This window comes from Thalassophryne amazonica, chromosome 4, assembly GCF_902500255.1.
Source record: "Thalassophryne amazonica chromosome 4, fThaAma1.1, whole genome shotgun sequence".
NCBI classification, from domain to species: Eukaryota; Metazoa; Chordata; class Actinopteri; order Batrachoidiformes; family Batrachoididae; genus Thalassophryne; species Thalassophryne amazonica.
In genome coordinates this window covers 134,222,913-134,239,725 of record NC_047106.1, presented here as the reverse complement: position 1 = coordinate 134,239,725, position 16,813 = coordinate 134,222,913, and the positions used below count along the sequence as shown (strand labels likewise).

The 16,813-nt window shown below is 41.2% G+C and overlaps 1 protein-coding gene across 5 annotated transcripts in view; it reads right to left on the bottom strand.

The window, feature by feature from the left end:
* Positions 1–16,813, bottom strand: part of LOC117508788 (kinase suppressor of Ras 1-like) — a 230,879-nt gene that overhangs the window by 59,824 nt on the left and 154,242 nt on the right. For 4 of the 5 annotated variants that reach the window (XR_004560194.1, XM_034168617.1, XM_034168618.1 and 1 more), the window contains exons 2-8: positions 14,742–14,883; positions 12,712–13,120; positions 6,383–6,522; positions 6,182–6,248; positions 2,633–2,716; positions 2,492–2,553; positions 1,051–1,163 (exon numbers count right to left, since the gene is read on the bottom strand). Coding sequence is in view for 4 of the 5 variants with exons in the window: in XM_034168617.1 (XP_034024508.1) it covers positions 1,051–1,163; positions 2,492–2,553; positions 2,633–2,716; positions 6,182–6,248; positions 6,383–6,522; positions 12,712–13,120; positions 14,742–14,883 (1,017 nt within the window). In the remaining variant the exon portion in view is untranslated. Of the gene's footprint in view, positions 1–1,050; positions 1,164–2,491; positions 2,554–2,632; positions 2,717–6,181; positions 6,249–6,382; positions 6,523–12,711; positions 13,121–14,741; positions 14,886–16,813 lie in introns of all 5 variants that reach the window. The other variant, XM_034168619.1, reaches the window with a different exon arrangement.

Here is a 16,813-nt window from a genome sequence, read left to right as displayed (position 1 = left end):
TGCACCACCTGTGCCAGGGGCAAGGCAGACCACCAAAGGTCCCAAGGACTTCTCCAGCCGCTTCCTGTGCCTCATCGCCAATGGTCCAATATCGGCCTGGATTTCGTCACGGGCCTCCCGCCGTCCCAGGGAAACACCACCATCCTCACGATAGTGGACCGATTTTCCAAGGCAGCCCACTTCGTGGCCCTCCTGAAGCTCCCAATGGCCCAGGAGACAGCAGACCTGCTGGTCCACCACGTCAGTTTTCTGTCACGTGCACACAATTAAACTCGGCTCCAAATGTCATTCCACAGTTCCTGTTGAAGCTCCTCAGGACGCTCCTGTAGGTGTTCCACCTGTTGTTGTAACCGATGAGCGAGAGAACGAGTCTGAGCCAGAGGAGCGAGGGGAGACTCATGTGCAGCCAGACATCTCTGCACCTCCTCCAGTCCGGCGGAGGAAGAAGTGTGCGCACAATTAAACCCTGCTGCATCGCATTCAGTTTGACTGCTGACACCAAGTCGGCTAAAAGTTTAATTTCAGTGCTCTTCAGCGCGCTCCTGCAGGTGTTCCACCTGCTGCATGTGCATGATGTTTGGGAAAATGCGCAAAACGAGAGCCGCAAGAAGCCACACATCTGGCGCTGTCCTCCTTCTCCTCTCTGCGCCACTCCATGGCACAGAGCCCAACTACGCATGCAGTCACAAAGTTCTTCTGAAAAACTGCAGCGATGTGAATTCGGTTGGATGAATATGGGTGTGTGTGTGTGGAGACAATTCACCTCGTTCACAACGTGACAGAACTTAACGATGCGCTGTTACGTGCAATAGCGCACAATAGCGCGCAACAATGCGGAACACTATTCTTGACCATGCCGATAATTCTCCAGCAACGCGTGCCATTAATTGTAACGTGTGGTAAAAGGTTGCAGCAGTTCCTGAGGACACCTGATGCCTCTGCCCCAAATCATCACATTCGTGATCAGCGGCCAAGAATGTGTACTTCGTGGCATTTGTGACTTGTCATCGTTATGTGTAAACGCACCATTAGAAAGAAAAATGTACATACCCTTTTCGTGACAGCCTTTGGTAAAGTGCAAAACTGGTGGGGGAGCTCTACTGTGTGGTCAATCTGATTATTGATGTCTGATGGCACTGATTCTGCCCTGCGCATCCTCGGCACTAAAAAATACAAGAAGAACTACATTAAATTCACATTTATCTTCCTTGCAATAAAAGAAGACTTGAGGCTGTAATTGCTGCCAAAAGTGCATCAACAAAATATTGAGCAAAGGGTGTGATTACATACGTACATGCAATTTCTTAGTTTTTTTTAATTTTAATAAATTTGCAAAAATTTAAAAAAACCTTTTTCCATGTTGTCATTGTGGGATGTTGTGAGTAGAGGGAAAAAAAATTAGTCCACTTTGGAATAAGGCTATAACATTACAAAATTTAAGAAAAGTGAAACGCTGTTAATACTTTCTGGACACACCGTAACGTTGGAAATAGTTAGCGAGATCCAGTTAGCTTAAACATACCCTATCTCAGTAACCATGGGACCAGTAATAGACTATAGAATAAAATATAGCCTATATCAAAATAATTTCATAATTTAATATAATTTCAGAAGGATACGTATTTTTAATGGGTCACGTTTTATCTCTGGTCCAAAACATTTGACAGCTAACTGGAATAACTGAGTGTTCTATGCTTATACAGTTTACAACAAAAGTCTGTTTTGTTAAGAAATATAAAGACAACTTAGTACTAATTATTACAGATGCAAAACCATCTCATCTACACATGCACAAACCTACGCACATGTGCAGATCGGATCAGCTTGGTAGGACCACTGAGTTGAATGTAATTGGATCAGTGTGTAGGACTAATGCATGAATAAATTACTGTTACCCTCTCACCAGACAGCATAGACATCATCTTTTTGAAAATGTATTTGAAGATATAAACTTAGACCAACTTTGATCCTTTTGTTTGTTTGTTTTTTGCTTTTTTAACTTTTCATGATTATGACAAAGGATATTTTTATTCACTGATAGTGTTCATATTGCAATTTAACATAGCAATGAAGTACACCTCGTTTTTATTCAGCACCCCAGGTAAAACATCCTTGTTTTCACTGCTCATTAGGTTATTTTTAAAATGGAAAGCAAAGCAGTGTCTTTTTTCTGATCTGAAAAATGTTGTGATCCCTGATTTAAAAAACTATCAGATCCAAACAGAAACTGCAGCTGTTATTTGATCTCAGGATTATGATTCTGGTTTTCCCCTTCAGAGGACCTGAGGCAAACTTTGGATACTTTGGCACTGGGGTCCATGAGAAGAACCATGTCACATATATTGTTATATCACGAAGCCTTTACAACAAATGTTATAAAGCAGTATGTTGTTTGGTTCTAACAGGTTCAGAAGAGTAATTTAAGGTGGAAAGTAAAACTGAAAATGTTAAACATAGATCCTACTTGGAACAAACTAAGTGTGTTGCTTACTTGTGAGAAATGATATCCGACATGAGGGGGCATCTCTGGTACATTTATTGTGGCACTTTAACCTGTGAAGAGATACATATTACATACAGTAATTATACCTTAGGAGTACTGAAAGAGAGGAAGGGTTGTTACAGTTCTTACTTGCAGTGTTTGCACTTGACACCAAACATCATGCTCTTGCAACACACTTGACAAGTCTGGGAGAGCCACGACTTGGTTGAAAACCTACAAAGGACAGTGGACAAAATAAAAGTAAAGGTTTAGTCAGGGCAGTACGAGGAAATCAACTTAATGTCAGAGGAAAATACTGTAAAATTCTAACTTCATCAAACAAATCAAATTACAAATGTTCCATTTTCATCTAAAAATGTGATGTGAGATGCACCATGTACATCACCAAGGGAGGAAATCCTCACTCTTATGCCACGTTCACACCGGGCGCGACCAAACGCCACAAATTCACATCGGTTGCGTGGCAATGGATGCGCCACCATCGCCCGGTGTGTTGCTCTGCTTTTGCTACGAAAATTCGCCCCAGTGCGTCAACAAATAGGAGGAGCTTCCATTCCGCTCGCCGACTCCAGTTGTCAGTCAAGTTAACATGTTGGACCTTGATCACACGGAGCGAGTTGTTGTGGAAAGCTGACAAGCGTTATGAGATGTTCCCAATTCGGAGAGTATCATTATTTGCTGCAGGAGCTGCATCTGGATGACGGCCGCTTTCAGTGGTCCTTCCGCCTCTGCAGGACCCAGTTTGAGGACCTCCTGTCCCATTCACACGCGCACATGTAAACAATTAAAAAAAAAAACCTCCACTCCAGCTGCTGTGGGGCTGCTGCTCACTCTTCCCCCAAACTCTGTCATAATTGTGAAATAAAGGACAAAAGGGGCATAATTCCTGCTGACAGGCTGGCTACCAGAGACAGGACATGTTCACATCCAACTCAGTCAAACTCCAGACATCTCCACGTCACTACATATCCAGTCCCTGATTGGTTATCGCGGCGTGACAAGACGAAAAAGTTCAGATTTTTCAACTCGCATCGCTTCATTCGCGTCCATCGCGCTGCGTGGCTTGGTGCCACAACGCGTCCTTCCATAGGGATTACATGGCAGCCTGTCGCTGCTGTCGCTCGCGTCGTGCCCGGTGTGAACACGGCTTTAACTTCTGAAAATCCTTTCTAAATTTATGTGATCTAAATTTCATAAAGTGAAATTTCCAACAGTTTCAAGTACAGTATTCATTTATTTTAAGGATCTCAAATTTGCATACATTAAAAGCAAACATACGCAGCTGGAAGCAAATTGACGAACGCAACGACATGTGAAAAATGCTGAGTACACGCGCATTTCGGGGGCATAGGCAGCGATTAGAGATTTGGTATGTGAGAAATATTTGGCGTGTTTGGAGTGTGTATTATTTTGGTGGAGTATTTAGCATGTGTGGTTAGTGTAGTGGTGTTTTTTTTGGTGGTTTCTGTTTTGTAAAAATGAGGCATCTTATAAATGTTGAGCAAGTGCTTCAGTTTTTTTTTTAATTGGAGCAAGATAGAGTGTGCAGCGCATCATCAGTCTGAACCAGACAGTGAGGATTTTGATGATAAAGGAGAAGATCCCTCTTTTGTTCTAGACGATCAACCAGAGCAGGTGGATCTACCAACGTGTGCACAGATCTCCACAGTGGATTGGATCATGCGCTTCTCTTTGCAGCTTCTCCAGGACTCAGGCGCTACAGAGCTCCGTCCCAGTGCAGAGTCCTGGAACGCAGAGCAGGATGCAGACACACACTGCTCCAGCACTGGCTCCAGGCGCATTTCGTTTACAGCGTCGAGATCAACATTAGTTTAATTTTGCTCCTCTTTCGTTCATTTTTTGCTCTTGATTCACAGGCTATTTGGTGATGGGAAAAGTCAAAAGCTCATTCATCCATCTTTTCTCGATGATTTATGAATTTTTTCCTTCGTTCAGGAATCGTCGTATGCCGCTATGACCGGGCCATAAGTTTATGTTAAAACTGCATCATCCAAATGGATGAAAATCTTATCTGCATTTAAAATGGGTAAATCAATATGGCTTAAAAAATTTCAGTGGATAATAGTAAACAACAGTGTTGAGCTCATTTGATGTGCCCTGTTCCTATTTATACCATTTTGAACCCTTGTAGCCTCTTTAACTCACTCACTTTAGTATGTCATTTTAGTCTGTGAGGGTTCAGGGGTCAGGGCCTAGGGGGATATTGGGACTGGGCCCATATCTGAACTCCTGTTTTGTCTGTGAGAGAGCGAAAGACACACTCTCTCCACAGGGGGTGTGGCATACACCAGCATTTCATTTAAAGAAACAGAACTTTTCAAATGCAGTGCCAGTCCAAAGTTTGGACTGGTACTGCATTTGGCATCATTTCACCAACTATTGTACACTCTTGGCTAAAGTTTTCTGACCAGTTTTTAAAGACACCACGTGACCTTCTTTAGCAGGCAGAATGATTTATAACAATCACTCCTCTGGCCAGTAGTTGTTCCGTGGAGAAGGATGTGCTGATGTGAGCATCCAAACCACATTTTTTTCATTTAATTTCATTTATATAGTGCCAAATCAAAACAAAGTTGCCTCAAGGTGCTTCACACAAGTAAGGTCTAACCTTACCAACCCCCAGAGCAAGAACACAAGCAACAGTGGTATGGAAAAACTCCCTCTGATGATTCGAGGAAGAAACCTCAAGCAGACCACACTCAAAGGCGTGACCCTCTGCTTGGGCCATGCTACCGACACAATTTACAAAACAATTTAAAAAACGAATATAAAAGGAAATTTTGCCGGTGCACAGGGCGGGAGGGTTGCAGAAGAAGACACCACTCCCACCTTTGGATGGAGCTGCACCTCAAACAGAGAGATAAAAAAAACAAACAGAATCAGGCATCAGAAAGACAACAAATACAGTTTAATTTGTCAGCATTAAGCAACAAGAAAAACTGACGAAATACTAAGGTGATCACCGGCCACTAGCCCTAAGCTTCACTAAAAGACCCAGACTTTAAAGCTGAGGATGCAGCCCGCTCCATTTCCTAATAAAATTAATTTAAAAGGGTAAAAAGCAATAGTAGCATATGCCAGTATGCTAGCCATACGAAAGGGAAAATGCGTCTTAAGTCTGGACTTGAAAGTCTACAGAATCTGACTGTTTAATTGATGCAAGGAGAGGCAAGATAAGAGAAAGCTCTGTGACCCGTATACTTTTAATTCACCCTAGGGACACAAAGTAGTCCTGCACCCTGAGAACGCAGAGAAAGGCAACCTTCTAAGGACTTTATGTGGATGAGATTACCAGCAGTTATTTGCATGTATAACTGAATATCATCAGCACAGCAGTGGAAGGTAATCCCACAACGCTGAAATATGTGCTCAAGGGGTGCTATGTAAAGGGAGAAAAGCAGGGGGCCTAAGATGGAGTCCTGTGGGACTCCAAATTTCATGTCATTAAGGTTAGAGGTAGTGTTACTGAAATGTTATTGGTAGTACATTGGTACTTTGTTTCCTTTTGATGTTCACTGTCTGGAGCCTGCAGGACCGCACTCATATCAACCAAAATATCCAACCATGACACAAATTTCCAGAACACGTCCCAAGCAATTACCCCTTAATCTACATAAGAAGTCCAACAGAAGGTGCCAAACTGTGACAGTAACCCACCTGTGTGTTACAGCTAAGCCAATATCCCTCCTCAGTGTCTGTGGTGAACTCCTCTGCACGGCCAGATCTGGTACAGGACATGAAAAATTTGCACAAAGAGGGAGAGAATGCAGAAATAAAATCAACAAAGCCTTAGAATAAGAGAAAACCTGACACACACACACACACACACTCTGGCATCTGATAACTGATGACACTCACTGTCCATGAGGGTAGGAGTGGCCGGGGAGGAGCCGGGTGTCCGTGCAGACGGCAGCGGTGATCGCATGTTTGAGATGTCTGGGCTGTTTCCACAGCCATTAACCTGAACACTGGCCAACACCTTTTTCCTCTTATGGGCCCTGTGAAGATTAAGAAACACAAGGCCGCTGCTAACTATTTGGGTGCCCTAAACATAAATGCTTTGTGCTGTGCCCCCCCCACACACACAAACAAAAACTTGTAAAAAGAAGTTTCAAGTGCATTCTCCTTTAATCTCAAGAAACATATGTTCACTGTTGATGTTTCAAAGAATAAAACCAGATAAGGCAGTTAATCTGCTAACTGAAAAGTTAAATTTTATAAAGCTAAACTGATAAACCCCTAAAAAAAATGAGCAGAAGTTACAGATAAAAGCTAAACCGATAACTTCCAGTATTGACTTCAGTACACTAGCAGCTGTTGACAACAACGAGCCAGCGCTTCTGTGTCAGATCAGCTTTCTCTGAGTGTAAGAGACCTCTTGACCAGAGAGAAAGGAGAGAGAAGAGTAAAAGGAAGAGGGAGGGGAAAATAAAGACAACTTCTCTTCACACCATACAGACTCACCGGCATATCACCCAAGTCATGCGCAGGCAGACAGTTTTGACTTATGGCTAAAATTTTAAACAAACTAATTCTGGACAAGTTATTTAAATTAACGTCACGTCTGTCATTTTATAAAGTGAAAATATCAGGTATATGTTTTAGCTTTAAAGTAATGCAGTAATTTTGAAGGTTTTAGCATTTAGATACACATGCCGCAGTGCATTATGGGTAAATCAGTTTCCTGACACAAGTGGTTGGTTGGTTGGTATAACACACAACTTGCTGGAACATGTGGTGGGTTTTACAAATAAATCTGTATTTGTAAGTATGTATTTTTTTATTTGTAAAAAAGGACAATTTGAAAACTGAAAATTGTTTGTTAAGTGGATTCGCCGCTTTTAGCGAATGTGTGGCACTTGGTTTTCATACTGACAAAATTAGTGCATTACTATAAAACATATAGCTGATATTTTCACTTTATAAAACAACAGATGTGACATTAATTTAAATAACTTGTCCAGAATTAGTTTGTTTAGATTTTAACCATAAGTCAAAACTGTCTGCCTGTGATATGCCAGCGAGTCTGTATAGTGCGAAATTATCTTTTTTCTTCTTCCTCTTCCTTTCTCTCTGGTAGTCAGCTTTCCTCTGCCTGCAGAGGATAGAGCTGTACCTCGCATAGCTGTCTGTCTGCTACAAAACATGTAACAGGCAAGCACTAAAACATTTGATTTCAGATTTCACAAATGTTTTTAACTGCTGAACTTTATTTACTATGCCCGCAAAAATATGTTAATGGTCTAAAAATGATCAAACCTAAATTTAAAGCTAATTAACAGCACTTCCTCCAAGGTTTTTCCTTTATAATGTATTCTGTTCCCATTGTGAACTCAGCCTGCTATCATTCTGTTGACTCTTTAGGCATCAACACTTTGTTTTTCACAATATATTCGCATTTCTACAGCATATGATGAAGGGGGGAAAAAAGGCAATTTAATGGTGCACCACACTGCAAAGAGGAGCCTGTGCAGTTCCTTCAGTGCATGGACAGAGGCACACATGTACAGTAATGCACATGCAATGTGTGCGCCGTGTTCTGCGTTTCTTATGCAATATGTTCACTGACTGATGCAGCACTGTGTTACACTGATACAGCACAAGCACATCACATCACGATGTTGTGTACAGCTGGCTTTAAACTGCTGCATTTATCTAAATGTGTGAAAGTGAATTCTGCAACAACAACCACACCACAGCTAAAGTTAGAGGAGGAGGAGCAGAAGACGTGGACAGTTCCTATGGAAGGACATCTGTGCCATCAGAGTTTGAATTTGAATTTTTAAGGTGGAATTGTTTTTAGCATCAAAATCAGAGCTTGAAGTTGAATTTCTATGGTTTAATTTGTTTAGCATCAAAATATTCAGCTGCAAAAACTCCAACCTAAAAAAAATTCAAACCCCAAAAATTCAACCTAAAGTTTAGGTTGACATTTTTTGAGGTTGAAATTTTTTGAAGTTGATTTTTTTTAGGTTGAATTTTTTTTTTTTTAGGTTGAAGTTTTTGAGGCTGAATATTTTGATGCTAAACAAATTCAACCTTAGAAATTCAACTACAAACTCTGATTTTGATGCTAAAAACATTCAACCTTAAGAATTCAAATTCAAACTCTGATGGCACAGATTTAGTTCCATAAGTTCCCCCCACCATCAGAACTGTGGCTGAAGAAAACAACGTCAGTAAACACTAGGGTTGGGTATCAAGAACCAGTTCTTTTCGGGTATCGTTAAGAAATTATTCGATCCACCGACATCAATAGTCTTTTTGCCTAACAATTCCCTTATTGGTCCTTCAGAGCGGCCGTAGATTTTGAGGGTGTTTGTCAGGAAAATAATCATTTCTCTACGTTGATTACAGACCCAGTGGCGGCTCTGTAATCAACCATTTCTGCAGCGCAACTCCAGTTTGAAGTGTGTACCAACAAAGCAATGCTTCGATCCGCTGGCTCATGGTTCTTTGATTCGCTGCTCTTCAGAAGCGGAAAGTCCGCTTCTTAACCCCTCTCAAAGCCATTAAAATATGGCAATCGTGAGTCACTTTTGTGTGGATTAAAGTCACTAACTGGGACTCTTGTTTTGTTGCAGTCAAGAAACGAGAATCGTCCTCCGTTCAGTTGGCACAGCTCCAAACGTTGCGCCGCTTTCTGCCGAGACAGAGTCCGGTCGGAATTAATAACTTCAAAAGGAATTGGCGCTTTAAATAAAATGACACGTCTTTCCAAACGCTGTAATACAGACAATAAATTACAATCAACTAAAATGTTTTTTTCCTCCCAAAATGAGACATCCTGCGTTCTTTATGAATTACATCCTGACGTGCAGCACAGCCAGCTGAGCTCAGCTCAGATGTATGGAAAGACATTCATGCCAATAATGTCTGAAAGGAAATGCTTTTGACAAAAACTACAGATTTTGTTTATTTCAATTTTGTCCAGAGATCAAGGATCCACCATGTAGAGTTTATTTATGTCCAGAGATCAAGGATCCAGTGACCAATTTCACATTTATTTACTTTAAGACTCAATAAAATGTTGTTGACATAGAAAACCTGTCAAACCTACTTTTAGTACACAGAAAATTCACAAGAGCTATCAATAAGTGAATCGATAAGGAATCAGATCGATAAGCGGAATCAATAATGGTATCGATAGATAAAATCTTATCAATACCCATCCCTAGTAAACACAGAGTGCCTGGAAGGAATATGACTGGAGATTATGAGTCAGCAGATGTTTGAATGACTGAGTATGAGTGAGAAAAAGTAAAAACATCACTGAATCAGACACCGTGAAATACAAATGAAGAAGCTGAACAGCCATAAATCTTCAAACATTTGTTCAACATTAAAAAAATTGTGCATTCATCTGCCAACTGTACATATGCTAATTAGCATGTGACATTAGCATGCCAGTGCTAATGTCAGCAGTTGATCTAATGATATAACAACAAGAGCAAAGTATAGCAAATACCCCTGCTCATATGTGTAGTTGGTGTCTGTTTTTTTACAGATAATGAGGTCTGGAAATTATTGCCATTCGCCCTATTGAGATTTCCCATAATCCCTTGCATGCCAGAGTTGCTGCAGTCAAAATAACACGGAGAAACGTCATGATGACAATTGTAAATGAACATTATAATACCAAAATCAATTTTTTTCTGCCTTTCTTAACATTTATAAGAGACTGCATGCATGAGACCCTGAAAACCTGCTAAAATAAATATTCCAAATATTCTGTGTTTGCTACATTTAAGCTGCGTGGAACTTCATAAACGCAAACCGTATTTCAGACATTTTATATATATATATATTACTCTGGAACAAACAGCACAAACAGTGTTGTAAAGGCCAATAAGCAGGGTGTTAAAGAGTAATCTTCACTTTCTCCCAGAACGACATGAACAGGAAGCGATCGTAGCTCACAGCAATTCCCACTGAAAATAATGGAGAAGCAACCTGAGCTTCTCGCATGTTTGCGTTAAACAAAAACAATAGCAACATCTAAAAACCCAGATAATATTATTCACGAGAGTTTTAGGCACAATATACAAAGAGTTTTATGTTGCGGTGTTAATACTGTTGTCCGTGTGCAGCGGTTAAATTACAGCCTGATCAGAGCGTCTCAATGCATTTCTCAATGTTAATGACATCTCGCAGAGCAGCAAACTCTCGGAAATTTTGGGAGATTTTGCTGGATTTGAAACCTCAACAGGGCGAATAACTAGTAACAGGGGTCAACCCCGCCTCCTCACAAAGATAAAAGTTTCTGTCCACTCCTTACTCAGAGATGCTCTCAGACACTTCCTGGATCACTCTTAGGCTAAGATTCCTTGACTGCTGCTTTAAAGATTACACAAGGTGAATTTGTGTTGTGAAAGATTGGCGCTTTATGAGTGGCATGTAGTGAACTCGCTTCAATTTTCAAAAGGATTATCTGCTAGCCTTCCCCAATACACCACCAAGAAATGGTTTCATTCAAATGAGGTGTTCTTTAGTTATTACACAGTAACAAAAATCAAGATGGTTGCTGTAGTGGCCATACAGGACCATGTACAACTGCCATTTTCAAAAAGAACCTTCCTCTAGCCTCCCCCAGTACACCACTAAGAAATGGTTTTAATCAGACAAGGCCTTTTTTTTGTGATTGCTCGGAAGCAAAAATCAAGATGTGCTCATGGTGGCCATATTGGATAAGAAACAACCTGATTTTCAAATGGAACCTTCCTCTCGTCTCCCTCAATTCACCACCAAGGAATGGTTTCAATTAGATAAGTGTTCTTTAGTTATTGTGTGCAAACTCTTCAGTTTCTGCACAATACTGAAGAAGTAGGGGTAAAAACATAATGTGTATTATCAGCATGGTTCTTAACCTTGTCTGAGCTAAAATAGGACTGTGAAAATGTTTCCATGTTATTTCTTATGCTCAGCTTTAACTTTTAATTGTAACACATTTTCTAATATGACTGGTAGTGGTACAGTAGGAGATGAGTGAGTGATGCACGTGGCTTAAGGTGCGTTTACACATAACCAAGACGCGTTATGAATTTCATTTTTCTGTCATTCGTGACACATTCCTGACATTCTTAATGTGACTTAATGCATCTTAATAGGGCGTGTTGGTACGTGATATTCTTGATATTCGTGGAGCATGTTTTTGCCTGTCAAAAAATCTTCCATGAATGTCACACACCACCCTCATTTCGTCGCACGTCGTGGAGGTCGCAACTGAGCGTATTGATCCATCTTGATAAGTAGTGATCCTTAATAGAACGTGACACTGTTCGCAGTGGTTCCTGTGATGGTTCTTGGAGCCCAAACTGTCACGCGTTATTACAAAGTGACACGGAAACTGTCAAGTTTTGACACGACTTGTAACGCGGTGTCACATTTCACTGCGCGCCACGACAAATCAGTTTTCTGTGACGTGCGCACAATTAAACTCAGCTCCAAATGTTCCACAGTTCCTGTTGAAGCTCCTCAGGACGCTCCTGCAGGTGTTGCACCTGCTGTTGTAACCGATGAGCGGGAGAACGAGTCTGAGCAACCAGAGGAGCGAGAGGAGACTCACGTGCAGCCAGACATCTCTGCACCTCCTCCAGTCCAGCGGAGGAAGAAGCGCGCGCACAATTAAACCCTGCTGCACCGCATTCAGTTTGATTGTTGACACCAAGTCGTCTAAAAGTCTAATTTCAGTGCTCTTCAGCAGGCTCCTGCAGGTGTTCCACCTGCTGCATGTGCCTGATGTTTGGGAAAATGCGCGAGACGAACTGCATGAAGCCACACATGTGGCTCTGTTCGTCTCCTCCTCCTCCTCTCTGCGCCACTCCATGGCACAGAGCCAAACTACGCATGCAGTCACAAAGTTCTTCTGAAAAACTGGAGCGATCTGAATTCGGTTGGATGAATATGGGTGTGTGTGTGGAGACAATTCACCTCCTTTACAACGTGACAGAACTTAACGATGCGCTGTTACGCGCAATAGCGCGCAACAATGCAGAACACTATTTCCTGATAATTCTCCAGCAACACGTGCCATTAATTGTAACGTGTGGTAACAGGTTGCAGCAGTTCCTGAGGACACCTGATGCCGCTGCCCCAAATAATCACATTCGTGATCAGCGGTCAAGAATGTGTACTTCGTGGCATTCGTGACTTGTCCTCATTATGTGTAAACGCAGCATTAAACTCACTTATGTGCCGTGGGATCCTCAATGCGGTTGGCCACTTGTGACTCGTGGCTCTTGCTTCGTATCGTCATGATGTTGGGCAGTAGCTGCAGCAGTTCACGAGAAGGTGACAGTGATGTACTGGAGGACTTGGCAGTGCACATATTTAAGGGCCGTGTGGCTGGAGGTGAGGTTGGGTCTGGTGCAAATGCATCCGACATCTCGTCAGTAGATATGTCATGTCTCTGCTCATCTGAACATGGCACCACTGATATAGAGATGGAGCGGCCATGGTTGTTGGTGGGGTAAAAGGCGCTGGAAGGACTGCCAGAGACAGCTGCAGAGCAGGAAGCAGGGTCAATGTGGGAGGAAGGATCTCCAGTCTGTTGAGGAACAGAGCTGCAGGAATCTCCACTTTGTTTGAAGTCACCATCTATAGTTAAAAAAAATAAAATAATGGTGATTAAGAATGCCAACTAAACAGTCATAACACTTGCAGACTGTGTTTAGGAACAGGTTTGTAATTTACAATTGTTAATTTGCAACAAATGTTACTGTAAAATACTAAATTTACGAGACTCTTAAGAAGAAGGATTCAGTTTGTTATGGCAAAGCACCAGAGCGCATGGAATTCACATAACTCCCAGTCATTTATTACCTTGAGTGCACTGGTGTTGCAAGGTGTTGTTTTCACTGGTGTATGTGTCTGTGTGTCTGTCTGAATGTGGATAAGATAACTCAAGAACAGCTAGACAGATTTCCTTCAAACTTGGTGGAAATATTACATAGACAGATATTAAAAGGTAATTAGATTTTGGAGTGGTTTGGTCAAAATTCAAAGGTCACAGTGAAGGAAAACATGGTCTGAAAAACACCACAGTCCATATTCACAAAGCATCCTAAGACTAAAAATAGCTCTTAGTGACATCATTCTAAGAAAAATCTTAGAATTCCTCAAATTCATTTCTTAGAATTTTCCTTTGGTAAGATGAAAGTTATTCACGAAGCATCTTAGGCCTTAAGAGAGCTCCTACAGCACAAAACTGTTAAGAGGAGGGGGGAGGCCTTTTAAGAAGACTTTTTAGACAAGATGGCAGAAAGACAGAGAGGAAGGAGACATATGTTACTGTTGAATGGCAGCGAATCATTAACACGCCACCAGGTTGATGGTGCAGAGATAATGTTTGTGGCTGCAGCACGTACCAGCGCTTCTCACACTCATCGCTTGTGCGCGGTTATCAGCATGGAGAGCAAACATAACAATAAGATAATCTATATGATAACCAACATGTGAATGAGGTACGTTCAAACATTATGAAGCTGTATAACACTTCATTTAATTTTGCTGAGTTTCATCATATGACATTAATTTATTTTCATGATTACACATTTCTAAATGCAGTTCAGGCTATATAATCAGTTGATTTTACTGTCCATTCATAACTAGGAGTGCAGAGCGCATGTTTTTTATTCTCTTTCCCTTTTTGTGACAACCAATCACAGCTCTTAGAAGACTGTCATACCTAGCAACAGGGTCAACCCCGCCTCCTCACAGAGATAAAAGTTTCTGTCCCCTCCTTGCTCAGAGTTGCTCTCAAACACTTCCTGGAGGCTAAGATTCCTTGCTAGAAATCTTTAGGCTAAGTTGGGAGCTTTCTGAGATGCTGTGTGACTGCAGGCCCAGAATATTTGTGTTTGATCAGTATGAATGACATCACAGAGAAGTCACATGATTAAGTCATCAATGGCCAAACCATTTTTTGATGCCCCATAAATGTAAATATTTCAAAACAACCACTCATACTGATCTTTGAAATTAAAAGTGAACATACAATGCAAGTACCTGATGTGTAATTAAATAATAGTTTTATCAGTGGATGATTTTTGATTTACTTTGTAGGTATTTCAACAACAGCTTTGCTTTACTGAACATCAAAAAACCATTCACACTACTGCAAAACATTTTACACTCTCATCTCTTCTTTCACTCGTGCACAACAGCAGTGGAGGTGTCGATGCTTGTGGATGGGCCTTTTGTAACAAGCACGGCTCACCGGGTTCAGTAGCACTCTTCAGACAGGAGAGGGCAGCAGGCAGCCGAGACCGATCATCAGAGCCAGGGGTCAGGCGTCTCATCGTGTCCTCCAGCTCAGAGTTGGACATCAACACGTCCACAGAAACATCTCCCACTGCAGCCTAAAAAAGACAAGTATCACATTAGTTGCTTTTCTCCATGTTAACATCGATTTTTAAATCATATTCAATTTGATATATATCAAATTCTTTTGCTTATGAGGACAAAAGTAGTTACTGCTTTTATACAGTATATTTGATACACATCTAACCTGAGTATTATGTGACATAAATGAACGAATGAACAAATATCAACCAAAGAAAACAAAAAAAAGAAAAAATAACCCACAAGAAAAACATGTCAACCAAGAAACAGTGGTCAGAAAAGGGTAGGAAGAAGTGAGCACTTGTAAACTCCTACCCCCTTCCCACGATTCATATATTAAAATTAATGACAAATCAATTGCATCACCACATAAATACAAGATATTTACAGCCTAATTAATAAATAATAAAAAATACATAATTAAATAAATCAAACAATTATATAATTATATTAATCAAAAATATCTTATCTGTACATAACCCATCTGTCATTGTGAATCTGCTCATCTGTATACATTCTACAAATGTACAGTGTTCCTTCTGTACATTTTGCCATTTTAACTTTAACTACAGTGAGTAAAATAAGTATTTGAACACCCTGCAATTTTGCAAGTTCTCCCACTTAGAAATTATGGAGGGGTCTGAAATTTCCATCTTAGGTGCATGTCCACTGTGAGAGACATAATCTAAAAAAAAAAAAAAATCTGGAAATCACAATGTATGATTTTCTAATAATTTATTTGTATGTTACTGCTGCAAATAAGTATTTGAACACCTACCAACCAGCAAGAATTCTGGCTCACACAGACCTGTTAATTTTTCTTTAAGAAGCCCTCTTATTCTGCACTCTGTACCTGTATTAATTGCACCTGTTTGAAATTGTTACCTGTATAAAAGACACCTGTTCACACACTCAGTCAATCACACTCCAACCTGTCCACCATAGCCAAGACCCAAGAGCTGTCTAAGGACACCGGGGACACAACTGTAGACCTGCACAAGGCTGGGGTGGACTACAGGACAACAGGCAAGCAGCTTGGTAGAAGACAACAACTGTTATGATTATTTATTAGAAAGTGGAAGAAACACAAGATGACTGTCAATCTCCCTCGGTCTGGGATTCCATGCAAGATCTCACTTTGTGGGGTAAGGATGATTCTGAAAAAGCTCAGAACTACACAGGAGGACCTGGTCAATGACCTGAAGAGAGCTGGTACCACAGTCACAAAGATTACATTAGTAACACATGATGCTGTCATGGTTTAAAATCCTGCAGGGCAGCAAGGTCCCCCTGCTCAAGCCAGCACATGTCCAGGCCCATTTGAAGTTCACCAGTGACCATCTGGATGATCCAGAGGAGGCATGGGAGAAGGTCATGTGGTCAGATGAGACCAGAATAGAGATTTTTGGAGTCAACTCCACTTACCATGTTTAGAGGATGAGAACAACCCCAAGAAAACCGTCCCAACCGTGAAGCATGGGGGTGGAAACATCATACTCTGGGGGTGCTCTTCTGCAAAGGGGACAGGACGACTGCACCGTATTGAAGGGAGGATGGATGGGGTCATGTATTGCGATATTTTGGCAAACAACCTCCTTCCCTCAATAAGAGCACTGAAGGTGGGTCATGGTTAGGTCTTCCAGCATGACTATGACACCAAACACACAGCCAGGGCAACTAAGGAGGGGCTCTGTAAGAAGCATTTCAAGGTCCTGGAGTGGCCTGGCCAGTCTCCAGACCTGAATCAATAGAAAATCTTTGGAGGGAGCTGAAACTCCAAACCTGAAAGATCTAGAGAAGATCTGTATGGAGGAGTGGACCAAAATCCCTGCTGCAGTGTGTGAAAACCTGGTGAAAAACTACAGGAAACGTTTGACCTCTGTAACTGCAAACAAAGGCTACTGTACCAAAATATTAACATTGATTTTCACAGGTGTTCAAATACTT